General features: G+C 39.8%; 2 protein-coding genes and 1 long non-coding RNA gene across 4 annotated transcripts in view; all 3 read left to right on the plus strand.

Annotated features, from left to right (window-relative positions):
• Positions 1-550: 550 nt before the first annotated feature.
• On the plus strand, positions 551-6,356 carry cdc34a (cell division cycle 34 homolog (S. cerevisiae) a). Of its 2 annotated transcripts, XM_077534337.1 has the most exons (5): positions 556-1,053; positions 3,652-3,738; positions 3,815-3,912; positions 5,060-5,194; positions 5,426-6,356. In XM_077534337.1, exons 1-5 carry the CDS (start codon positions 871-873, stop codon positions 5,655-5,657), a joined length of 735 nt encoding a protein of 244 aa, XP_077390463.1. In that variant the 5' UTR covers positions 556-870; the 3' UTR covers positions 5,658-6,356. The 2 variants fall into 2 exon arrangements, with proteins under 2 accessions (XP_077390464.1, XP_077390463.1); XM_077534338.1 differs by lacking the exon at positions 3,652-3,738 and having other exon boundaries at positions 551-1,053.
• A 3,189-nt stretch (positions 6,357-9,545) lies between these two features.
• On the plus strand, positions 9,546-16,616 carry LOC144027058 (C2 calcium-dependent domain-containing protein 4C). The gene is made up of 2 exons (XM_077534336.1): positions 9,546-11,972; positions 13,940-16,616. Exon 2 carries the CDS (start codon positions 14,008-14,010, stop codon positions 15,259-15,261), a length of 1,254 nt encoding a protein of 417 aa, XP_077390462.1. The 5' UTR covers positions 9,546-11,972; positions 13,940-14,007; the 3' UTR covers positions 15,262-16,616.
• A 3,936-nt stretch (positions 16,617-20,552) lies between these two features.
• LOC144026692 (uncharacterized) overlaps positions 20,553-26,453 on the plus strand; it is a 40,971-nt gene continuing 35,070 nt past the window's right edge. Inside the window, exon 1 of the long non-coding RNA XR_013285264.1 lies at positions 20,553-20,636. This is a non-coding gene — a long non-coding RNA (uncharacterized LOC144026692). The remainder of the gene's footprint in view (positions 20,637-26,453) is intronic.

Raw genomic sequence — 26,453 nt, forward strand, 5'->3', positions numbered from 1 at the left:
ATGTGAAGCCTTGCATGACATTTTAAGTCAGGGTCAAACCTGCACATTCCAAAAAAAAAAAAAAAAAAAAAAAAAACCTTGAAGGGAAATGTTTCCTCATTTAGCTACACAAAACTCCAGTTCTCATGATACCTTGCCTGTGTTCGACGGGTAGAAGTGGCGTAAACTTAATCAGAATGGCCGGTTTTAAAATAATAATAATAATGCTAACACCATTTGTATTTTTTTGATACTGTTGTGTGACTGTTAGCGCATGTAAAGTGCGCAATCATAACATCCTTTCCAGACTTCCAAAATAAGAAGCTATTAGTATCGTTGCTTGAGCTGAAAAGTCGATCAACCTACCCATTTAGGATTGTATTTGACGGATAAATATATCGCATGGACTCGGAAGAGAATTGAAATCCAAATTTAACACTTGCACGCATTTTCCATGGCGGTACTCGTTTGGGCACAAGGCCGTGACGCGCGTTTGTTTACAAAGGCGCCACGCCAAACGAAGCTCTCTTGCACAGTTTACAGCTCACAATAGTCACGTGTGTAAATTGGTTTATTGTTTAATAAGTTTTCAAACTATATCCTCCGATAAAGCTTTTACTTCGAAAACTACCTAGCGGAAGTGTGCGAAGATATAAAAGCTTGTGGAGGTGGTTTGGAGTGTGGCGCTTACTGGCTCTTCGACAAAACTCAAGACGGCATTTCTCCAATAAAGCCGCTACAAGTCCACCTCTCCTCACAACACCACACAAGTGAAACCATTCTCTTATACGGAAGTGCCTTTTCTACTTTTTGGGTTGGTTCTCTGCTAGTTTTTGTCGTTGCTCTGCGGCGGCATCACGTGCAAGTCGTTTTGTCTTGTTTGTTTGGAATATGGCTCAGCATGGAAATCCTGGAGCCAGTTCCCAGAAAGCACTCATGATGGAGATGAAAAGTCTCCAGGACGAGCCAATGGAGGGCTTCAAAATTACTCTGGTCAACGAGTCGGATATGTACAACTGGGAAGTGGCGATATTCGGTCCACCGAACACGCACTACGAGGGCGGATATTTTAAGGTGAGTGGCTAACTCTAGTTAGCATTACGGCTACTATTGTTCCTCTACCGGCTTTTAAAGAAACTTTACTTGTTCGTTGCTAACTTTCAAGAGATGTTAATATGTTGTTAACGTCTCTTTAACTGTGACAAACTGCCCGTGAGAGACGAGTTCAATTCGTCCTGTGGCTGCATATCCCAAATCATCTTTACTAATTGAAAGGAATGCACGTGTCATTAATCCGTTCTGACCACTCTTTAAAAAGAAAAAGAGGAAAAGGGCACGCTGTAATATTGTACATAAGTAATAACAATGAACCTCGAAATTGTCATATTTATGGAAATTGAGTGTGAATGTTGACTGAAAATTATGCTGTGAAAACATGAAATTATATTAAAAAAAATATTGAATGATACTGATAAAAAATGTACAGTATGTTGGTTTAAAAAAAAAGAAAAAGTTTTTGAATTGTTGTAGAGCCTTCTCTACTTCCCAAGGGGAATTGAATAAGATGAATACTGTGAATTTTGAATGGGAATGATCATTGATGTCTAATGTGCCATTTGGGAATGAATGGTGATTTTGTGTGTATGGAGAAATGTGGAATTGTTGGCAAATATTACTGGTGTTTTTTTCGAAGAGGATAAAGAATACAGTTGTCTCTCACCATGTTGTGGCTGCTCTTCCACAGATTTTTGAGTTTGTCCAATGGCCAGTTAAAACTCAAGTTTGTTGTTTATTTTCCGTGGAATTCCACTTTTGGCTAATAGGAGACACACATGTTGAACGTTGTAAATTTGAAAGAACAAAAGAGAAAACAGGAAGTATTTCTAGCTTGGCCTAATTTTTGCTGAACGGTTAAGAGATTATTGAATTTTTCAATCCTCTCTCATCCTGTGTTTTATGCCTACAGAAACTACATTGTTGATGTATATTGTAGTATATTGTAAGATATGTGTTATTGTGGGGGGAAAAGTGGTTTTGTTTACTGTCAATACATAAGCATGCCTATCAAATCCACTTTGTAGCCATGACTCATTTGCTCTGGGTTTCCATCCAACCTGTTTGCCGGATTCTTCTTTTAAGAGGAAGCAGAACAGAACTTAACGCCCTTAATTGAACGTGTACCGTAAGGCACATGGCGTGAATCCTGCCTGTCTGACTCAGCTGTTTTGTTTTGACGTCATTTTAATTAACTTTTTTTTTTTTTTTTTTTTGGAAGCTTCTCGATTTATGATACATGTAAGCGTCAATAGTTGTCCAATTTGTCTAACAGGAGGGTCAGCGTTGTTGGACTCTTTGTCTTGCTGGTTCGTCCTGCTGGTTTTGTTCCCAATCCCTTTGGCTTAATAAGTTTCAACTGACGTTTTGTGAAGAAATGCCTCTGTTTTGGTTCCCCTGTGACTGGTGTGCTTCTTTAATAATAGCACCATAACTGTAATAAAGCAAGGCCTGTGTAAATGAAAATTTAAAGGCGGAAAAATGCTCACATTCGCTTTATTCCAGATACAGCAACTCGGTTGTGGTCAGGCTTAAGAGCTTTATGCGCAAGTCTTAATATAGCGACCAGCATTATTTGGTGTAAAATCCCCCACCAAGGCTCCCACTGCCACCTAGCCACCTTTTTCTTTTTTTTTTGTTGCTCCCACCCACTCCTACCTGTGAGCTGTGGCGATGACCAACTGACTGTACTGAATTTGTGGCACCTTGTATGTGTGGGAGCTCAGCACAGCTTGGTTTCATCTTGTGAGCGAGTTGCATTATATTTATTTAAATTAGAATATAGTTATCATATAAATGTGAGAGCAGAGCATTTTTATTTATTGATAAAAAAAAAATCATTCTATTTATTTTTTAAATTTCATTTTTAGATTATATATTTATAACCATTTTTATTTTCACATGTATTTATTTGGTCATTTATTTAGTCATTTTTTATTTTTTATTTTGGCAGTTTTGGTCCTCCATTGTTTATAGACCACGCCTTAGGGAATGGAAGGAGGGGTTCTTGACACACTTTTCCATAAATTCATACAACAGCAACCACCTTGACATGACAGTTGGATTGTCTTTGGCTGCAGTGACCGCAGGAAAAAAAAAAATTGTGGATATTTTTTTTATAATATTTAAAAAAAAATATTTATTTGTCCCCATTTTCCATGGAAAAGCTCTTGAATATTAATTAGCAGCATTTTTCTGAATTATTTGGGTTTATTTTTATTCCCCCCCACCAATGCATTTGAGTGAGTGTGTATTTATATGCGGATTTTTACTATTTACAGGGGTGTACTGTATTTGCATCTTGGAAGCATATCCTTGATCACAAGTTTCTAACGTGTCCATATTTTCTTAGTTTTTTAGTTTTTTTTTATAACCATAAATGGCGGCCATGTCTTTAGCGATATTCTGCATGACTGACTCAGAGTGCCCTCTATCAGGCTCCTTTTTTGTTATATGCGAAACAGTGAAAATTATTCTGCCTATGGTAAAGGTCATTAGTCACTTTTTTTTTTTTTTTTTTTTTTTTACGTCACTCGAGGGGTAGGAAAAGTTGCTAAAAGAACCATCGAGACGAGCAGGCTCATTTTGAATTGATAAATTTGATTTGATTTATCGCAGGCCCTGCTCAAGTTCCCAGTGGACTACCCATACTCGCCGCCTTCTTTCCGCTTCCTCACCAATATGTGGCACCCTAACATTTACGAGGTAGCGATTGATCTGGGTTACGCCAATGAGTCTGTATTGTGAAAGAAGCATTTTGTCTTCTTCGTTCTCCGGCTAGAACGGAGAAGTGTGCATTTCCATCTTGCACCCGCCGGTGGACGACCCCCATAGTGGCGAGCTGCCGTCAGAGCGGTGGAACCCCACGCAGAATGTCAGGTAAGATGACCTTAATGCATTCACTCGCAGCCATTTTCACTGAAGCAACCTCCTTCGCTTTGACTGATTTTTGACTGATTTTGCAAGGCCCAAAGAATATTGTGTTATATTGCTATAAAAACATGGAACCGACTAAAAGAAAGATTAAAGTCTCTTCTTTCATCAGGAAAAAAAAAGTATATTTCTGTTTCCGCTTTGCAGCAATTAGCATTAGAATATAATTAAGTTTCACCATTATTCCCAAATCTGTTTAGAACTGTGGGTAAATCAGTTTTTTTGCAACATTTGCCTGGCTGATCTCTTATACTCTGCTGCCATCTGCTGTCAGTTTTTGTAATAACTACCATTGCTTCAGCCGTTCTCCACAATTACAAAATCAGTGTAATTGTAAAAAAAAAAATATATTAATACTTATTTTTGAGTTGTTTAAATGTATATATTTGCACCTTTAAAAAAAAAAACAAATTAAAATAACTTTAATACATTTTGATCCATACAAATGGAACTTACATAATTATAGTGTTTCAAATAATTGTATTTGTCTTTATATATATTTTTTGTGTTGTTTTGTTTTGTTCTTTTTTTTTTTAACGTTTAAACATTTTCTTTTTTTGTACCAAAAAATAAATCATTGTCCTACGGCACAGTGCACAAACTGCAATGCTTCAACTTCAAGTATTTACCATAAATAAATATTATAAATTCTGTTTGGCCCAAAAGTAACTTACATAAATATAGGTTTTGTTTTTTTTCTTCTTCTTCTTTTTAAATTGGTCTTAATATTTTTTAAATGCTTAAACATTTTCTTGTTTTGTATCAAAAAATAAGTCATCTGAATAATCGTGATTTCAATTACTGCCAAAATAATCGTGATTATTATTTTTTCATAGTTGAGCAACCCTAATCATAGATGTGAGACAGTATGTGTTTAGCCAATAAATGCAACAAAGGTGACTCTGTACTGACATTTTCAACCCCAATTTCATTCCTTTCTAGTCATTTGATTCAATTTGAAGTAACTATAAATATATGAAATGTCCATTTTATATGTACAGTTGTTCATTTATTGAGTTATCTATCGTCGTTTCATTAAAAGTTGAATTGACCTTTCGCGCTCATCCTTATTTCTCTCGCGTCACACCTGCAGAACCATCCTGCTCAGCGTCATCTCCCTGCTGAACGAGCCCAACACCTTCTCCCCGGCCAACGTGGATGCCTCCGTCATGTACCGCAGGTGGAGGGAGAGCAAGGGTGAGGACCAGGAGTACATTGAAATCATCAGGTACCGCAGATGAAACGTTCTACACCTCAGATTTGTTGTTTTTTGTTGTTGGGTGAGGGGAAGAACAATTACATTTTCTTCCGCTAGATGGCAGTAGTTCCAATTAACCTGTGTATCCACTTATTGCAATTTGTGTCAGAGAGTGGACTTTTTTTTTTTTTTTTTTTTTTTTTTTTTTTTTTTCTCCCTCTCCTAAAATGGTTCAGCCCTACCGCCATCTCGCCTTCACAGGAAGCAGGTGCTAGCCACTAAAAGCGAAGCGGACCAGGACGGCGTCAAGGTTCCCACCACGCTGGAGGAGTACTGCATCCGCACCAAAGTGCCGCCCAAGGACGACGGCTCCAACCTGCTTTACGACGACGACGACTACTTTGACTACTTTGACGAAAACGGCATGGAGTACAAGAGCGACTACTACCAGGACAATTGCTTCGACTCGCATGACAACGACTACTGCGATTGACCGCGTTTAAGATGGCGCCCGCCAGCGTTGGCGTTCTCGTGCCTTTTCGTTTTGCTTTCTTGGTGATGCGTCAGCGGAGTTCCAGTCGTTTTAGGTTTTTCTTTTAAATCTGCACGTCGTCATCAGGGGGAATATGAGGTTGAGCCAAATGTGCAATTGTGTGTCAGAAGTCCAAAATGCCTCCCTCGTTCCTTCCACAAGATGGCGGACGCCGGGCCCGTCCACCTTAGAAGTCGTAGTTGGAGTAGTGGCAGAGTCTTCTGGCATGTTCTTCCCGTGACTGTTATTTTTTATTTTTTTGTAAACTTGCCTGGGTTTCCCAAGCTTACTTTGGTGGGGGCGGTCATGTGTCAGGGTTCAATATTTCCCTTACCAGTTTGGTGTTTTGATGTCAATGCCGTTGAGCCCACTGTTTGGAAACGGACACCAGAGATCCGCTACAAGAGCTTGAACAAAAGTCATTTAACTCTTAACCGAAACTAGCTGCATTTTTTTATTTTTTTTTTGCATTGAACACCTCAGGAAAAAGGACAAAAACAGTCCGTCCGGCTCACTTTATGACTTAGTGGACTGTTTACAATCTACCTTGATATGCACATTAATATTTTTGATGATTACTTGATTTCTGTTTTTCCTTATAGTTTGTATATATTTAAAAAAAAAAAAAAAAAAAAAAGTGTAATAAAGATCTTTATTAGATTTCAGTTCATTGTTTGAAGGGGTTGCTGTGAGAAGTTGCAGGTAGGTAAGATTCATGTTTTTCAGGTATTGGGTAGATTCCATCAGGTTTGTTTAGGTTGCTGCCCATAGTTCCAATTTGGTAGCAAAACAAATCTCTAGGACCCGTTTGTCTTTGAAGGAACCCTGAAAATGAATCTAAAATGGCTGCCACTTTTGTGGGACTCGTCATGTATTCAAATAGGAGTCCTCAACTGGAGGCCAAGTTTGTCTTTGAAGAGCACCTGAAAATAGCCAAAATGGGATATTTTTCAATTACGGGTACTCAAGAAGGTCTACTAATGGTCGATGGGGATGGCAAAAGTGAGACGAGAGTACCTAAAATGATTTCTTGATGTTTTCCTCACCTGAACACACAGGTAAAGTGAATGTGTACTTCATCCCACTGCTAGAGGGCAGCATCAACTTGTCTTGGATTCAATGATAAGTCGACTGGAATTTTTTGGAAATGTTAATTGTATTTCTTTACGTTGGGTTAAGTTACAGGTCGACTGCTCTTCAATCAACGGGACTGGCAAGTACGTAGATCTTTTCCTTTTGTCTTTTTATACTTGTTAATGCACTTTTTTTATGGGGTAATTTTTACCTGTATGACCAGAGGCAATGTTTGAGTTGCGGTTAACTGCATTTGCAAATCTAGATAGAACTAGTTTTATTTTCATGTATTTGTTTATTTTCTTTTCATGAACTCTCCCTGTGTTAGTATGCAAGCACTACTACTCGATTGTATTTAACTTTTTAGTATGATACATTTAATTTCCAAGAGCTGTTTGTTTTCAAATTTCTCTTTGGGTACAATTCGAATTTTATGTGCAATACATTTTAGTTGAATCATCAAGCAGTTTTGTTCTAGTTATACTCATTACAGGATTGCAAAAACAACAAATATGATTCAGTTCAACATGGTTGCTTGGCACCAAAATGCCACAATGAGGGCGCCAACGCAATGTTTTCATATTGGAAAACGTTTGCCTTAGCACAAAACTTGCCAGTAGGTTTAAAAAAAAATAAAAAAATCGTTATACTTCTTGATGGTAACCTGGCAAGTGACAGAAAGTGGTTGTGACCATAGATTAAAGTCAATTCCGGTCCAGAAAGTACACGCAGTCGGAGGTAAAGTGGTTTCTCATGGAATGATTGACACGTCGCATTTATAGCCCGGCTCCATCATATTGCTCTCACTCTCGTTCATTTCCACGTCGTCGTCGACCGGCTTTCACCCAGCCTGCCGCTTGCGCTTGTGTTGCCGTGGCGACGTCTCCATTCCAGACGTTTCCTGTCCGACCTCTTCTATTCTTTCTTTTGCTGCGTTCTGACCCAGATGACCTGCTTCGCTCCTTTTCGACCAGGAGCGTCCAGTCGTGCAACATCTGGATCCTTTGAGGCTTTGAGTCGCACTTTGGTACCTTACGAGTTTTATTCGTGCCGTGAGGAAAAAAAAAAAGTTTAAAATCACGTACTGTCTAGGCCTGAGACCTTTTCATGTTGTCAGTTGTTACACAATTGATTAACTGCCCTTTTGTAATTTCACAGGTGATGCCAAACAAAACGTTTCCTGCTGACCCCATATTGATGTCGGAAGGTTTTCTTTTCTTTTTTTTTTTCTTCCCCCAGCCACCACAGATGTACGTGTTGCAAAGTAGCCATAGCAAAGTCTCCAGGGAAACAGCACTTTAAACCCGAGGATGGACACGCCAAATCAGAGATGCGGGAGAGCGGAGGGGGAGAAAAGTTGGTCAAATTGAAATTAGACAGCAGGTGCATGTGCGCTTATTCCAATGATACGCCCAAAGGCGCTTCATATGATCTAATAAGATTCAATACAAGAGCTGCAGTTGTTTTCAGCGAGGTATTCGTTTCATAATACATTTATTATTCTGCTTGGAATTTACACTGGCTACTGAAATGCGCACACACACAACTGAAAGGTTCTCAAATAAACAACTGAAAGGTTCTCACTACTGGAACACACATTACACATGCCACTCTTGTATTCCCTACTGAAATGCTCTCACAGTTACTGAAATGCACTCATATCGAAATACTCTCATACTACTATTCTATCACACACTATGGAAATGTTCTCACACATTACTAGAATGACATCACATCGAATCGTCAAAAATCGAATCGAATCGTCAAAAATCTAATTGTCGCAAAAAAAAGTCGATTCGCGATTCAAAAATCGAATCGCGATTCAAAAATCGATTCGCAAAAAAAATCGATTCGCGATTCAAAAATCGATTCGCAAAAAAATCGATTCGCGATTCAAAAATCGATTCGCAAAAAAAGTCGATTTGCAAAAAAAATCGATAAAAAAAAAATCGATTCGCAAAAAAAAACGATTCGCAAAAAAAATTCGATTCGTAATAAAAAATCGATTCGCGAAAAAAAATCGATTCGCAAAAAAAGTCGATTCGGGAAAAAAATCGATTCGCGAAAAAAATCGATTCGCAAAAAAAAGTCGATTCGCGAAAAAAAATCGACTCGCAAAAAAAGTCGATTCACAAAAAAGTCGATTCGCCAAAAAAACGATTAAAAAAAAAAAAAATCGATTCGCCAAAAAAAATCGATTCGCCCAAAAAAATCGATTCGCCAAAAAAAATCGATTCGCCAAAAAAAATCGATTCGCCAAAAAAAATCGATTCGCAAAAAAAGTCGATTCGCGAAAAAAATCGATTCGGAAAAAAAAAATCGATTCGCAGAAAAAAAAATCGATTCGCAAAAAAAAGTCGATTCGCGAAAAAAAATCGATTCGGAAAAAAAAATCGATTAAAAAAAAAAGTCGATTCGCAAAAAAAACGTCGAATCGCAAAAAAAGTCGATTCGCAAAAAAAGTCGATTCGCGATTCAAAAATCGAATCGCAAACAAAATCGATTCGCAAAAAAAATCGATTCGCGATTCAAGCTTTGAGCTGTTGTATATAAGATTGCGTTGTACATAAGAATTTTACCCTCTCTCACGTTTTTGTTGTGTTACAAAACTAATAAATGTACTGATTTAAAAAAAAAAAAAAAAAAGGATTAGGGTTAGAGAAGGTGTTGGTGGCACTCATGAGCAGAGTGCACAAGTTGTTTTAGCTCCTCTGCAGATGTGTACTTGTATAAACGGTTAATTTTTTCTGTTTCTAGTTTTGTTACCGCTAGTGCTACGTGTTATAATTTGTGTCTATACGATTTTCATCGGATGTCTCTATGTATTTTTGTTGTTGTTGTTTAAGTTTATGAGGTTTTGTATATACAAATGCGATGCTTCGGTCTGAAGTTATACTACTTTGTAGTCGCGTACAAATAATTTTATACATTCTTTTTTAAAAGAGAGAAATGTAGGTATGAATGTTCGAGCCTGTTAAAATGCAGCGAACTTTATACTTGATTTAGACCTTATTCTTTAATTTACTAGGGCAATGTATTGTAGGGATCATACTTTTTGAAATCTTTGTATTCGAAATAAGAGATCCGAAGTCTTTGTGAGTTTTATTTTTCTTTTAAATACTTCGAATTACCCCTTGTTAATTTAGCCTATAAGATATTATTGAATATGATAGTCTGCAAGATTAGCTATGCTAAATCACCCCTGGGGCTAAAACACAAAACTACAAGATTTAACCAGAGCGTAGCAATCTACCGCGAGGATCTTTTTAATCTTAAAGCTGCTCTTTGCAACCATTTACCTAAACATATCGGGAACAAACGTGTATCTTGTCTGACTATGGGAGATTTAACTTTTGATTGAACGATTTATTTTTTTCCCCTACGAATCGCGCTTACTTTCCGAAGGTACGCGTAGGTAAACAATTTTTTACACGAATATTTACACATCGGGACTCTTTAATTTACCTACTACGCGTGTTTTTGTTTTGTTTTGTTTTTTTTAGAAATTTGGGAGGAGAAAACCCACATAGGGAGAACACGCAAAGTCTACCCAGCAAGGCCGGAGGCAGGACTCGATCTCACAACCCTCTTATGCTAAGAAGCCAGCTAACGTACCGCCCTGATTGTGAAATAACAGCGACTATATTACTTAATTTGATTGAATAATATTATTTAAGACGTCTACCCGTCTAACGCTTTAAAATAGCGACATAATTCCGACAAAAATATTATTAGTACTATATTGTTTTTTACAATAGCTTCTGAGTTCTCACAATAGATGCCCGATGACACTATTTTATACCTTTATGTTTTTCTTACCGGTATGATTAACTTGTATTACATTTATGACGTCTCGCTATCATCTTAAAACACATCTCTGACAAAAAAAACAACAACACATCTATCTTTATATCGTTTTAAGGCGGCCGGTGTATTTTTTGTACAAATAATATAGTCAAGTTATTTGGTTTACTTTGTATCATTTTAAGGTGTCTGATGTATTTTATGTTAATCATATGTGGATACTTATTTACACATCTACTTCTTATTCATTTCAGATCAATTTTTATTTTGTATATTTACCTACTTTTGATATTAAGTTTACGATGGCGCTTTGTGACGGCTCAGGCTGTTTGAAGGCTCTGTATAAATAAAAACTTGAGTTGAGTTAGTTAGGTACTGTTTTTTATTTTTTTTATAAAGTCAAATTAAGACCTTTATGAAACTTTTTAGTTCTCCTTACGGCTTACTATGAAATGTTTCAAAATACTCGGTCCATCCAAAACAAAACAAAACGTGTTTACACATTTTTTATGGTTTTTTACGGATTTTAAAACGTTATCGTTTAAAACTGAGCGTGACTTTGACGAGTATTAAATGTCTGCTTGTATTTTTTTATGTAATGCGTACGTCTACCGTTAAAATTTGTAATCAACATTTACCTACTCGATTCCTGTATTGACTAATTATTCGTGAGGCTAACGTTTTACAATTTAAAGTTCCAAATTCCGAGAGTTTACTTTAGCGACGTCTTTGCACGCTTTAAACGTCGGCTTAGAATATAGACCCCTTGTGTTTTACTGACGAATATTATCGTCAAATGTTTTATCCCAGGGTTAATAAAACAGGGGGGACTTATTCAAAGATGTTTTATTTTACGGTAAATGTTTTATAATAGTCGCATACTGTTTTTAATGTGGGAAGGAATCAAGGAGACTCTCTGACTTTCATTTTTAAAAAAATCTGTTGTTTTAGCGCCACCAACCTTTTTTTTTTTTTTTTTTTTTTGTTAAAAATCTACCTGTGGGGGTCTTGTGCCAATAAAAGTATTTAACCGCTCGGCCATCATCTAACACTCCCCCTTCGAGAAAAAAAAACGGCATTCAATGATTCTCTATTATTATTATTATTATTATTATTATTATTATTACAGTCATGAATGCTGTCATTTGTTATGTGCAGAAAGTTGACATGCTCTAACAATAGTGTTTGTAGTGCATGTCTGTGCCACAAACAATCATGGCTCAAGCTGATTGGTCACTGCGACTGTTGTGTTGCATATATAAAGCTCGCACCCGGAGCTCCGCACCACACCAGAACACGAGAAGCACTCATTCTCACACAAGGAAACACCTGTGGCTGCAAGAAGCGAGACACACCGGAGCGACAAGAGGCTCTTCTGTTTTTTCCCACCCCAATACTGTGAGTATATCAGTTTTTTTTTTCTTTCTTTCTGCAGAATAAGATTACCCCTGGCACTTGTATAGTTTTACTTATATAGCATTTGCACACTTTGATTATGACAAACTTCACTTTTCACTGTTTTTTGAAAACCAGGAGAAATTTTTAGTGCGCATAAAAATTCCCATGCCCAGTGAACTATTTTTTTTTTAATTTGCACGGACGGACTGACGTCACGACGAGTGGCTTGGATTTTCGCTTGAGATCGTTCACTTAAGATTTAGAGACCAGAAAATTTATTTATTTATTTATTTTTACAGATGTGGTGTTTGTTAAAACAATATGCTAATAAGTAGCCGAAAGGACTGTATTACAAAAAATATTTAAAAATATAAAAGAAAAGAAAAATTTCATTGGTCGTGGTTAATACGGATCATTTTTTTTAAATCACTATTTTAAACTTTTTTTTAATTCGAGATATTTTAATTTTAACACATTTTAAAATTATTAAAAGTATTGATTCAGTTCAATTGTACTATACAAAATAAGATGCTTTCTGACAGTCAATCAAGTGAGCATTATTATCTTTGTAAAGGCAGACTTTTTGACACGTCTTGTATTGACTGCAAGTGTACCTAATATTGTGTAGCTTGACTCCCCCCCCCCTTTTTAAACATACTTTTATACCTATAGACGTGTAAAAAAAAAAAAAAAAAAGTATAAATAAATACTGATTCAATTGCTTTACTATAAGTAAAAGAGTAAAGATTGAAATGTACAAAAGTAAATGAATGAATGACACATTTATGTAGCCTTACAATACGTAACTTTGACCACTTTGCACATTTTGAAAAATAAGAAAATCACAAAAACATTTATTTATTTTTAAAATCTTACAGCGCTTGCCTTGAACTGGGAGGGGAAGAAAGCTATTCCCATAGCTTGACTGTAGCTGTAAACAGTCTAGCAAAAAATGTTAAATGAGCTAATTCTCTTAAGGGGGGGGTCACAATCCACCTTAAAAATCCCCAAATTCTCAATCAATCAAGATATCAACCACGGTTCTCAATGTATGTTTTAATGTTGAATCCTCAAGAAAGCAGGTCGCCTATTTTGACATCAAGTCCTTCGCTACTTTCCACCATTACTAAGCTAGCACCTCTAAAAGTGGTCTGTTGCCAAAAAGGAACCCTGGCTGTAATGACAAGTTTGCTCTATATGATTTTTTTGGTTTCTAACATAAGATTCATTATTCAAAAATTATTTCCAGTTTAGTACATTTGTAGAACCATTATTTGTATGTATGACTGCGTTGTGACAGTAAACAACAATGGCAGCGTATGTACAAATAAAGCTTTTACAAAATGTATACAACTGGAAATTATTACAACGATGGTGGCATACGTACAAATAGTTTCTACAAAATGACAACAACAATATGTATGTACAAATAAAGTTTCTACAAAATGACAACAACAATATGTATGTACAAATAAAGTTTCTACAAAATATACTAAACCAGAAGTGATTCCAACAATGGCAGCGTACGTACAAATAAAGTTTCTACAAAATGTATTAAACCGGAAATGATTACGGATTGATGATTACAACAATGGCAGCGTATGTACATACAAATAAAGTTTCTACAAAATGTATTAAACTGCAAATGATGACAACAATGGCGGCGTACGTATGTACAAATAAAGTTTCTACAAAATGTATTAAACTGGAAATGATTACAACAATGGCGGCGTATGTACGTACAAATAAAGTTTCTACAAAATGTATTAAACTGGAAATGATTTTTGAAAAATGAATCTCATAGATATGTTAGTAACAACCAAATAAATAATTTGGAGCAAACTTGTCATTACAGTCAGTGCTATTACAGTGCTACTATAGCTAAAACCAAAACTGGTGTTATTTGTGTCTATACTCCCAGTGGACTCATGATTTACACCCCATCGGTCCCCCTTGTGTGTTATTAGCTGCAGCTCCACCTGACTGCACCGCCGCCCTCACACCCACGCGGCCCGCCGTCCGGGGGTGGGGCACCATGTGGGTTTTGGATAAGATCCGCGGCTCGGTCGAGACTGGCGTGCTGCGGCACGGGGAGGACAGCAACAAGAAAGGAGCGACGCCGCCATACACCAACGTCCTGACGCCAGACAAGATCCCGGACTTCTTCATCCCACCCAAGTTAGTCAGCTGCCACCCTGAACCCGAGGCGGCGAAGCCCAACGAGGGCTTGCAGCCTTCGACGTCGGAGCAGACCATCGGCGGCGGGAGGAAAATCGGCGCCCCCAAAAGCCCCCGTCTGGTGGCCAAGCTGGCCGGAGACACGAAGAACCTTCTGAAGGCAGCCAACCGCCACATCATCCAGATCGAGAGCGCCGACGACATCGTCGCCGGCGACACCAACGCTGACCCCCAATCGCAGACGGCCATGTCTCTCCCTTACGTCCCCAAGACCCAAACCTCTTACGGCTTCACCACCTTGAAGGAGAGCCCCCACACTCGTCGCAAGGAGTCGCTCTTCCACTGTGACCTCACCAGTCCTATGACCTCCCCGAACAGTCAGAGAAAAACCCCGGGCAAGGGCGACGGGGGCAAGCACCTGAACCCGGCCGACTGCAACACCTCCCACATGAACCCGTACCGCTACTTCAGCGGCGGCGAGAGCGACACCTGCTCCTCGGCCGAGTCGTCCCCCTTCAGCTCGCCGCTGCTGTCCCGCTCCGCCTCGCTGCTCAAGATCTTCACGCACGAGACGCAGGCCAAAGTGGTGAAGGCCAAGCGCTCCTTCGCCCGCCACAGCTCCCTCTCCACCGACGAGTGCAGCTCGGCCGAGCCCAGTCCCAGCCTCCAGCGCCGGCTGCACATCCCGTCCTTCCACTGCGGAAGCGCGCCGGCTCCGGACCACGGCTCCCAGCGGGAGCACACGGTCAACCTGCACAAGGGCGGCAGCGTCCGCATCAGTGCCCACTACGACGCCGGAACCTCCCGCCTGCGGGTTCGCGTCCTGGCGGCCGAGAGTCTCTACGACAAGCACTTTGACATCAAGAGCATCAACTGCTGCGTGTCCGTCTACCTGAACCCCGGCAAGATGCAGAAGCAACGCAGCAACATCATCAAGAACAGTCGCAACCCCGTCTTCAACGAGGACTTCTTCTTCGACGCTGTCGGGCCGCTCCAGGTCAAGAACCTGTCGCTCAAGTTCAAGGTGGTCAACAAAGGGACCAGCCTCAAAAGGAACACTCTGCTGGGGGAGCGGGAAGTCCTGCTGAGCAAGCTGCTCTCGGGGGTCTAGACTCCGCCCACTCGTGGACATTTACGAGTTCTTTGCCAGAGGTGGCTAGTCCAGGTCCAGAAAGTAAAAACCCTGACACAGTTTGGATTTAGCCACAGTGGCACGGTTTTTACTTCCTGGACCTGGATTTGCCACCTCTTTTCTTTGCACTGTTCCACAACTTTTCGTCGCATGTTTGGACTCGTTTCCACCGCGCCACACTCGTAATTCCAGGATGCTTCGGAACGGTTAAAACTTCAGCTTTGTAATCAGGCAGTTCTCCATCTTTTTGGTTTGGGGAATCCAGGTTCAGAAAGTAAAAAACCCTGAAACAGTTTTGCATTAGCGAGAGGTGTTTCTACTCAACAGGTGCACAGTAAATTCTGTAGAGTACCAGTAAATTTTACTTTAAACTGGTCTATTTGGTTCCACTCCAAATAGAGTAAAATTTACACTTGGAAGAGAGTAAAATATTCAGAGTGAATTTAACCATTTTTAGTGTGTATGAGAGAATTCTAAGTACATTTTGTAAGGAGAGATTTTGACTAAATTTTACTAATTTATTCAAGGGATACTTGACTCATTGAACAATTTTCATTAGTGAAAAGTTCATATTTTGTCCAGAATTATTTTGCTAACTTTATTTTTTTATGTACAATTAATACCTTTAAAAAAATAATTTTTCTACTTACTGTCGACTGATGATGACATCACCTGTGCTGAGGAAGTAGGTAACGACCAATCATGGCTCACCTGTTTTCTGAGTTTGGTCATTAAACTGAGCCATGTTTGGCCGTTACCTACTTCCTCAGCACGTGATGTCATCATCAGTCGACAGCAAGTAGGAAAAAAAAAAAACTTTTTAAAGGTACTAATTGTACGTGAAAAATAATGAAGCTACCAATCATGGCTCACCTGTTTTCTGAGTTTGGTCAGTAAACTGAGCCATGATTGGCCGTTACCTACTTCCTCAGCACGTGATATCATCAGTCGACGACAAGTAGAAAAAACAACAACAACTTTTTAAAGGTACTAATCGTACGTGAAATATAATGAAGCTACCAATCATGGCTCACCTATTTTCTGAGTTTGGTTAGTAAACTGAGCCATGATTAGTCGTTACTTACTTCCTTAGCATGGGTGATGTCATCATAAGTCGACAACAAGTAGAAAAATTACTTTTTAAAGATATTAATGGTACATGAAAAATAATACTTGTGAGTGTGGATGGTTGCTCGTCTCTGTGTGCCCCGCGATTGGCTGGCAACCAGTTCAGGGTGTCCCCTGCCTACTGCCCAGAGCCAGCTGAGATAGGCGCCAGCACCCCCCGCGACCCTTGTGAGGAATGAGCGGTCAAGAAAATGGATGGATGGATGGATGGATGGATGAAAAATAATAGATAAAATATTAACTTTTTACTGCTGAAAATGGCTCAATGAGTCAAGTATCCCTTTAAAAAAAAAAAAAAAAAAAGGGTTGACAAACAAACTCACTACCTTCAGTTTGGGACACTCTACCACCTGAGCTATGCCACTCCAACTGTTTTCTTTTATCCAAGAGGAGACCAAAAACATAATTTTCGGTGTCTGTTACAAAGATTCCAACTGACTCTGGGTTAGGTTGGCTGACTCACAACCTGAAGTTGTGGGTTTGTTCCTCATCCCTTGAGTGACTTTTAGTTGAGTAGAAGCATCTGTGGCTGAAGCCAATCGGTGGCAGGGTATTTATTTCTGGACCTGGGAGAAATTTTACCCGTATCCTTATCAGCAGCAGGTTGCCAATTTTACTAACCACAAGGTTGCCAGGTATGGACTTAATCCCACCCCAACTTTCCCCTCCACCATACACATCGCTACATGTGTCGCATGCTGTGATTATGATTATAAGGTGGCACCCCGGCCACAAAGACGCTTTTGTGAAGCCCTCCCCATCACAATCCCCCCCTCCCCTGCTTTGATGTGACTTTACGTCCTGATGTGCAAATGACGCTTTGATCCCGGGGTAGGGGAACAAACAAGCAAAAAAATAAAAAATAGAACGACAATGCAAGTGCAGCGTGTTGCATGGCGTGAACGCGTGCTCGTAAAATTGCACGAAGCCCTAAAGCCTTACTGACCGTGTAGCGGACACTACATTAGGTACACCTGTAGCAACGCTAGCGAAAAAAAAAATGTTCAGAATGCCTTAGACGAATTTTCTATCACCATCCTATCATGTGATTGTGAATTTTGTCTCAGGTGCATTTGGTGAACCTCAGCAATGTGAGGCAGACGTGCTAACCACTAGCTCACCATTCTGGCCATAGCATAACTAAAACAAGTTAGTTTTTGTTTGTTAAGGCACACTGTTTGCTACTGCAGGTGTACCTAATGGTTTGGCCACTGAGTGCATGTGTGAGATGAGCATGACTTTCAGTCAAAAGTTGTTAATTTTCTATGAGTAGGCTAATGTATGCATGTTTCTTTTTCTTTGTTTTTTAATAATGTGTTTTTATCAACTTGTGCTAGTAATGCACTGGCATGGCAACGTCCAGTGTTACCGTAAGTGTTTTGGACTACAAACAAAAACAAAAAAACAAAGAAGAAATTCAATAGAACTCCTCTTCTCTGTATATATTATAAACAGCTGATGTGTATGATGATATCTTGCGCATAAAGGCTTCAAAATCAGACATGTCGACCCTGAAAGAATGCCAGTCCGGTGGTGTCTGACGTGTATGTTTGCTGCCGATGTCAGGTTCACTCCTTGTGTGATTTTTTTTTTTTTAAGTGTATTGATTGATGTATCATGTAGCAAAAGAATAAGACGTGAGCAGTTTAATGAATAAAAAAAACACTGGACCAACCCGAAGTGGACGTGTTGTCTATTGCTGGGAAGGTTCTCTGAAAGCAACAACAAGTCAAGTTAAAAAAAAGAAAAAAAAATGTTCTTTGCAATAATATGTTATCTGCCATGTTTATTATCTCTAAACATGGCAGAAAATAACATTGTATTCATCGTATTCAAGTTAGGTGGCCTCGGTGAATAGCAGTGTAAGATGGCGGCACTCAGGGGGCGGCCATTTTGCCACTTGCTGTCAACTAAAAATGACATCACAGTGCCTATGACCAATCACGGTTCACCTGTTTTCTGAGTTTGGTCATGTGACGTTGGCAAGCTGATATTGCAACTTTCTTCTCCCCCAAAAAGCTGTCATTGAATTTTTGTCGTATTTCTCCACAAATATAAATTGTTCATGCATTAAAATAAAAGATTTAAGTTTTTTTTTTTTTTTTTGTCTACGTAAACAAAGCTCTGTTTCTCAAATAATGTTTACCAATCTGTCTAAATCTGCTCGTGAGCACTTCTCCTTTGCCGAGGTACTCCATCCACTTCACAGTTGTGGCAGATCGAAAGTGTGTGCGTGCGTGCGCGCCAGCTCCTTCAAAGGCTTTTCTTCAGCAGAAGAATATTTGAGTTTTAGTTCAGTGATTGAATGTGATTCATCGCGAATCATCAAACCAGTGAGCTTGAGCAAACCCGCCCGACTGAAGAGTTTTCCGAGGCACGTTCATAACACAAGTCCTGCTCACCTGGGCCACATATATAGAAAAAGTTATTTTACATGGAGTTACAGAAACAAAGGCGGGTTTCCCCAACAGCCGCCATTGTTCATTTCCGTCCTTTCTCAGCTTGCAAATTGATTTGTAATTGTGTCATCTGGCGAGTCGGCAGAGCGGCCATCTGAGATGTGGCGCGGACGGAATGAAAAGCTATACACCGGAGGGCAAATTTGATTGGGGCAATTTGTATCCCCGGCTTTCTTGGCAACAAGCAGGAAAGGTTCATGGCTGTTATTGGCTTTGGGATCGCTATGGCAACCGGGGAGCAGAGTGTCATCTGAGTGAAGGAATGAAATGTGTGTGCGTGTGTGTTTGGGGGCAGGGGGTCCGTATTACTGTTTAAATTGCCAGCCAGTATAATTGCACTAAAGTGTTTTATTTTCTCCTTCCGGCATTAAACCTGCAACACTTTGACTATGACTGCTTCCAGCTGTAAAGCCGGTCACCTGTCAATCACATGGCACACATGGTTGAGATTGTTGATATGAGGCACAGCCATTACTTACCAGCAGTTCCTGCAGCTACTTTAATGTTACTTTTGGCTTCGACATACTTTGCAACCTCCCTGATCCGGTTAGTTAAGCAGAGTGCGAGCGTGACCAACTTTTTTACAAGAGTGCTGCTGCACAAAAGCTTGACAGCAAGTCTGATAAAGGAGCACAGAGTGAGAGCTCGCTGCGACGGCTGGATGTGACTACCGCAGGTAACTAGCCTTTGTGGGTTGCCGTGGCAACACAGGGGTGAACCTTTAACACAGGCAAAGGAGGGGGAAGCTTTAAATACGGACTGAAATAGTGATTGATGGAACATGAAACTAATGAGACACTAATTGTTTGCAATTTCTAGGCCGGGTTTTTTTCTTTCTACCAGACCCGCCAGAGTGATGGAGATTAAACTGTGTGGCATTTGGGCAGCGAAATCAATATTTGGTTGTTAACTCAGATTTGTATTTACCCATCTCTGCAACACCCCTCCCATTGCAGATTTATTTTATTTATATTTTTCTCTGAAAAAACAATAAAGCGGCTACCGGGAAATGAAAGCAGGTTGATCAACATCATGTGGACTGTTTTCCCTTCCGTGGCCTCTCATCTTATTAGACCGCTAGGGTGCTTTCTGTTGTCAAATTATTCGTGTCTTGCAAGGGGTAGAAAAACATCCCGACGTGATGTTCTGCTCAACAAACACGTCAAAATATGTTTTCTTTTATATCAGAAACGCAACTTTTTTCTTTTTTTTCCACTTCCATAAGCCGAATAATCATGCCGAGGCTCTTTGTGTACAGTGCAATTGTAAATATTCAGAGTAAAGAAGCAGAATGCAGACGCTACTCAGATACAAACACAAAGCAACCCTTATCTCATCGTGCTAAGTCTTCCTTTTGTATGCTGTCAATTGTGCGGATATATTACTGTATTTTTTTATTTTTTTTTGGTCTTTTGTTTACTAACTTGTGTAGTTAACGTTTTTCATGTCTCTCTGTCCATTGTTTGCTAACTTGTCTAATTAGCCTCTTTTTATTTCACTGTATTTGCTAACTTGCCGAGTAGCAACTTTTCATGTCACTCTTTTTGCTGGGACCGCTCCACATTAATTTCGTCGGGAAAAGGCGGGACATCCTGTACAATAATTCAAACTGATTGGACGATGCGACTCTACACGTTTGTTTTAACCAATCACGGCCGCGGATGAAAACGTCATCTCCGTTCACGTCGAAGTGGGGGAAGCACGAACATCTTACCAGATAGAAATGCACGAAGCGCCCCTCGCTGTTCAACATTCAACAATGAAACGGTGAGTAATTCTGCGAGAACATAATTAATTGTAGCGCCCATTCGTCCATGTTAGGTTTGTTTGTTTGTTAGCTCCGGCGTCGGTGCTGGTTTCCTGGTTTCATCACAGTTGCATATCCCTCCCCCAAACACAATTTCGCTCTGTGATTAGTCCCACCCACCAGTGGTTCGGGAACGGCGGTTATCAGTGGGAGCGGTATAAGATATATTCTCCAGTTTGTGAACTCACAAATAACGCAAGAATTCATCTTGTGAGTGCAAGGCTAATAGTTAGCATCTTTTCATTTCACTTTGTTTGCTAGCTTGTGTAATTAGTGTCTTTTCATTTCAGTCTGTCCTTTGTTTCCTAATTCAGCTCTCTCCTTTTTTTGCTAACTTGTGTAGTTAGCATCATTTCATTTCACTCTATTTGTATGATAACTTATGTAGTAGTTTAATAAAAAACAACAACAACAAAAAAGTGCACCTAACTAAATGTTTGAAAACATTCCAAAAGATTTAACTCTAAAGTAAGGTATACTTCGAGGTATCTAATAAATTATATTCATTGTTTATTTCTGGTGTGCAAGCTAGGTCTAATTAGAAATAACACACTACAATAATTGTATGACATATCTGTGCATTATTTCTTGTTGTTGGTTTTATTGCTTACAAAACCGAGAATATATTGAATCATTTTGAGGTTAGTTCGGGATCTTGCAAGCCCTTTCATGAAGTAGCCTTTACAGTGTATGAGGTAGAGTTTTTTGTTTTTTTTCCTCGCCCTGTTCAAGCGGACTCAGCTTCACGTAGCCCACGGCACAGCGAGCAATGTTTGCTCAGATTAACCAGTCCCGATAAAAATGTGGGCCGAAATGTGTGTATGTGTGTGTGTGTGGTATGGCTTAAACGGCATACCTTCAGGTTGCCATGGTGACTGGCTGGGTAGCAGACACCTGTGAATTAACATTAGCTCCGCGGCAACGGGGATCTTAATTAGAGGAGCGCGGGAACGGGCGGCCATTCAAGGCGTGAAATCAAAGAGTTGGCGTTCAAAAGGACAGCTGACCGTCTGTCTGATACGCTCCGAGATGGCGAAGGTTGTATTTTTACTAAATTCAATCCACTACTCAGTGATACTGATGCTTGAATTGATATTTGAAGATAAATGATACAGAAACACATTTGGATATTCAATACAACAGTAATCAGAGTCATATATTCTTTATCATCTGCGAGGAGTTGAGACACTGTAGCGACTCGCTTTAGCAGCTGCTGCCAAACCAGATATGATTGAAATGCAAGTACAGAGCGTGAGTATCTCCGAGATCTGCACAAAGTTAGTTGTCTTTCCTCATTCCTTTTAAATTGTATTCGTCCATTCATGTGTCTCACTCAAGCTGCGCTTGCTTAGATTAAAATGATATGACATCATATCAACCTACTTTACTTTGGCAAGATTATTTCAGAAAGCTTTCACGGTAAAGTTGTTGAAAAAGTAGCCTCATTTAGATTCTTTGCCTCGGGATGAAACAAGACCACAACTGCTGCTGATGAGCTTTGGACACATGAAGAGCTTTTTTTTTTTTTTCCCTCTCCGCTCAGCAGGGACGCCTGCTGTATTGTAGGTCGCGTTTCCTTTCAGATGGCAGTCCTGCTGAATGCCTTGATTGATCCCAGCCACTCAAATGGATTTCCTTTATGCTCCGCTAAAAGGGTTTGAGTCATTTGCGAAAAGAGCACGCTCACCTGTAACACTTTGTGCGGAGAAAGTCGGTATCTTTAAATGTGGGAGTCCAAAAATAGCATCTGAAATAATAAACTGATGAAAAGTCAACGCACCCCTTTTCAAGTCACAGGTTTTGTGATATATGAGACATGACAGCAAGATAAACTATTTCTAACATAAATGCAGCCTATAATCTGAATAATAGAAAAATGACAGTGGAATTAAAAATAAACTTAGGTAAGGAAGTTGCACAAATGTGCACACCCTCTTGAAATTGGGGATGCGGCTGTGCTCATAATTAACCTCAAACTCACCATTTATGTTAAATGGGAGTCACCACAGTGTGTCTCTAGTTAAAGTGTCTCTAATTAAACCTAAATATATTTTGGATGTTCTAGTGGTTTTTGATTGCCTCTTAATAAAGACGAGTGCAAACTGTGAGACAAATAAGACTTCCAGAGCCACCTGTGAAATTAGTGAGTGGTTGGATAAAATAGCTGAAGCACATGAGGTGCTGTATAGACCAAAAGTAAACAGAGTTGGAGTTTCAAAGTAGGGTTCGGTTTCAAACAGGATTACACATTTGTCCCTAATACTGCTAGCAAACAACCACCGCCTTGGTGGAGGTAACAAGGCAACCTAAATGTTCGGTATGGCAGGCTGCATACTTGGAAGGTCACGCTGCGGGAGAACACACGGCCACGATTAGAATCTTTTGACTCCCCGAGGAATGTTTTTTCAAGGCGAGCTGCTTTTACAGTCGCGCAACAGGTTGCTGTCAAAAATGGTGAGAAGGCCTCCGTCTACTCATTGTGCTTTCAGCGGGTGCGAGTGGCATGCGGCGAGAGCCAATTAGTTTAACCGGGAGCCGAAATCACGGCAGACGGCTCCTTATTGATTCGTGGTTGCAAAGTAACGAAGCAGACGTCCCTCACTCTCGTTCGGGTCTTAGCCGAGCCGTGATGAGACGGAGCGTAAACAAGGTGCCGATATCTCCTCCTCTAATTCACTTGTGCACTTTACACTGAATTATAAGCCCCCTATCAAGACATTAATCAACGTTGGTGCGATTGCGATGCGTGTCTTGGAAGAATAGCCAAGACCTGGTAATCGATTCCTCTGAGATATGTTGCAGTGCAGTACACGCTTGGAAAACGCTTATCTCGTCATTTGAAATCCCCAAAGCGCTCCCTCATTTTAAATTGGCATTTGCAGCGAGAAATGAGAAATCAGGCTCGGAAAATATGAGAGCGATTTTCGGTCTCTTATTGGAACGGGCTCATACACTCGACAAATGCTGCAATTACAAAGAAACCAAGATGATCGAAACTTCAAGTAGCGTTGAAAAAGCCTTCTAATACTTCTAATTTTCTGCATTTGACATCTAATCATTTATTTTGGTAGTTTGATGAGCGATACAGCAACTTGAAAATTGCTCAACACCTGGCCTAGATACGCTCTTTATTCTCGGAGACTGACAAATTACAGTGGTGCCTTTTCGAGGTACATTTAACAGCTAATTGGATTTTTGAACATAGTGAAGCAACACATACACATATAATATAACAATACTCACATGCATATATACTTTATCCTCTACAAAGAACAACTAATATTACTGCTGTAATGAGAATGCATGAGAGGAGCTGAGCATCCAGTACAGCATGTCTGTCATGGCCCAGGTGGCCAAGGCCAACACTAGAATGAACAATTATGGGGGGAGTTGAATTATTTATAATTTTATTCATTTATGACATACAGTATATGTTTATAATGTACAATATTATATATGTATACATTTTGTTCATTTAAAAACGTTTTTTTGTTGTTGTTGGTGTTTTTTTTTTTTTTTTTTAAATTTATTTATTTATTTATTTTCTCCCCCCCACAGACCGATACCTACCTGCATGTGTGAGTGATGGCCGCCAGCTTGCTACACAGCTAAAAGTAGCTAACAGTTCCCAAATAAGAAGCTGAAGTTTCCTTTTCAATCTTGAATCACTGTAAAACTATAACATAGAAATGTATGCTCTTACTTAACTAAACATTACAAATGTATCCTATTCAAAATGATTTAAAAGCTCCCACTACCTTAATGCTAACATGGTAACTTGAATGAGAATGCTAGCTAGAATGTTAGCTAGAATGTTAGCTTAGCAAAAACATTAATTATCTTAATGTTTACTGTAACAAGCATTGTGTTACTTCCTACTGTCTGGACCATAACGTCTTATTATCCAGAAAAAAACATATTGCTTATTGCAAATACCCGTGTTAAACAAACACCACAAAACAGAACGTCACAACAACAGCACTTAACCTCGAACTTGTTTGGGGAATCTTGTGACAAACGAGGAGAAAAGAAGAGCACAAGCAGCAGCAACAACAACACCTGTTGCTACCTATTTGGTGAAACTGGGGAAAGCAATGAGAAAAAAGAAAATAAAAGTGACAGGCTGACAGCGATGACAATGACAATAGCAACACCTGCTAGGGAAACCTGGGGATAGACAACAAGATAAGTTAGCGCAAAGAGTAGCAAAAAAGGACAAAACTTGTTGAAAGCTGGTTAGGGAATGTGAATACACGTTGGAACCTGGTTGAGTATCCTCGGAGGGGGAAGAAAGTGTACCAAACATCACATTTACACGCTGATTTTTAGTATATTTATTTTTTAGCGCGGTAAACATCTCGTTCCATCACTGTCCCCTCTCACTTCTGTCTGCGCAAGCCTGATGGGATCAGATGGTATCCCGCGGAAGATTTAGCAGACTGACAGGAGGATTAGCTTCAGATTTGCTTTGTTTTTGTTTCCCCATCCTCAGGCCTGAGAGCCGTGCGGCTCCATCAAGCAGACAAACAAGCTAGCATATATACTCCGTTGGCTAGAGGGCTTAATAAATCTGCCGGTTTAACTCTGCCTCAGTTACCACCGGGTTGGGCTTTACATGACAACAAAGCTGCTATTTCCCAAAAGACAACAAAGCTAGCTACGTACTTAGAAAATGACAGCAGAGCTGCTTCTTACCAAATAACAAACAAAGGCTCTAAGAAGCAAGTTACACAGATCAACTCAGCACTTTTAAGCGGCGGATTTTAAATGAACTCGCTTGTCTGTAAAGAAGCTCATTACAGGTGTTCACAATATCATTTGCGAAAGGTCACGTTTCGTGACGCCCGTGGAAGCTAATTAAAGTCATCCGAAATGACGAGTGGCAAAAATGTCTGCGCGTTTGAGATCAACGCCCCCTCGGATAAACGAGCCTTTAGTGCAGTCATTTAATTAACATTCATTTGACGAGCGGCAACGTTTTAAATGAGAAATGGGAGACAATTTGTGAACTCTTGAACTGGCTTGTGTCGCTTATGTGATGGTAGTAGTTCCAGTGTTTTCCACCAGAGGCAACAATTGTTTGCTCCAAATGGGGTAGAAAAATACTGGAATTCCTATAATAGCACTAAAAACTGCACTAAAGTTTGTGTATTATTGTAGTTTTAGTTTTGCCAACTAGCACCCCATGAAAGCTTCAACATCGAAAGTTACTCAGGTTATTTTCTAATAAAGTTACCGGCAACTTTCCGCTCTGTTAGATAATTGGATGACTCCTAATGTTGACCTCGCTCGCGCTCGCGTGAGAAAAAGCCACAGGCTCTGTTGTTCAATTCCTTCGCTGAGCGAGCTCGTTCGGGCGAACATGTCCTGACCTCGCGAGAGAATCCAGCTCGTCCTTGTCACCGCATTTGAGGGCGCTCCAGTGAGTCGGCAGGGGGGCTCGTATCCTCAATGACACAGGAAGCAAAGCGAAGACCTAATGAGAAGAAGTGCGCCCGCTTGCTTTAGCTCTGTAATCAAGAAGCGTCTAACCCGCTAACCGGACCTCTAACAAACAATTTTGGTCACAGAGAAAAGCAATTTAGTGAGATTAGAGAAGTAATCAGGGACAAACACTTCTGTCACTCTTCTTTACGATCACATTTGGCTAATCAGCTAGCTTTGTTTTCTTCCAACCACTTCCAACCATTTTGAAATAATTTCATCTTCAACTGACCTTATTCATATTTCTTCCTCCAAGGATATTTTCAGGATTTTCTCCCACTTTTTGTCTGCTA

The sequence above is a fragment of the Festucalex cinctus genome, chromosome 10 (assembly GCF_051991245.1).
Source record: "Festucalex cinctus isolate MCC-2025b chromosome 10, RoL_Fcin_1.0, whole genome shotgun sequence".
In the NCBI taxonomy this organism is placed as follows: Eukaryota; Metazoa; Chordata; class Actinopteri; order Syngnathiformes; family Syngnathidae; genus Festucalex; species Festucalex cinctus.

Excerpts from the sequence above, each read along its gene's own strand:
- LOC144027058 (XM_077534336.1), top strand. The coding sequence starts at position 14,008 with ATGTGGGTTTTGGATAAGATCCGCGGCTCGGTCGAGACTGGCGTGCTG.
- cdc34a (XM_077534337.1), top strand. The coding sequence starts at position 871 with ATGGCTCAGCATGGAAATCCTGGAGCCAGTTCCCAGAAAGCACTCATG. Across the intron at positions 1,054-3,651 it reads ACGAGGGCGGATATTTTAAG|GCCCTGCTCAAGTTCCCAGT; the intron begins GTGAGTGGCTAA and ends GATTTATCGCAG. Across the intron at positions 3,739-3,814 it reads GGCACCCTAACATTTACGAG|AACGGAGAAGTGTGCATTTC; the intron begins GTAGCGATTGAT and ends TTCTCCGGCTAG.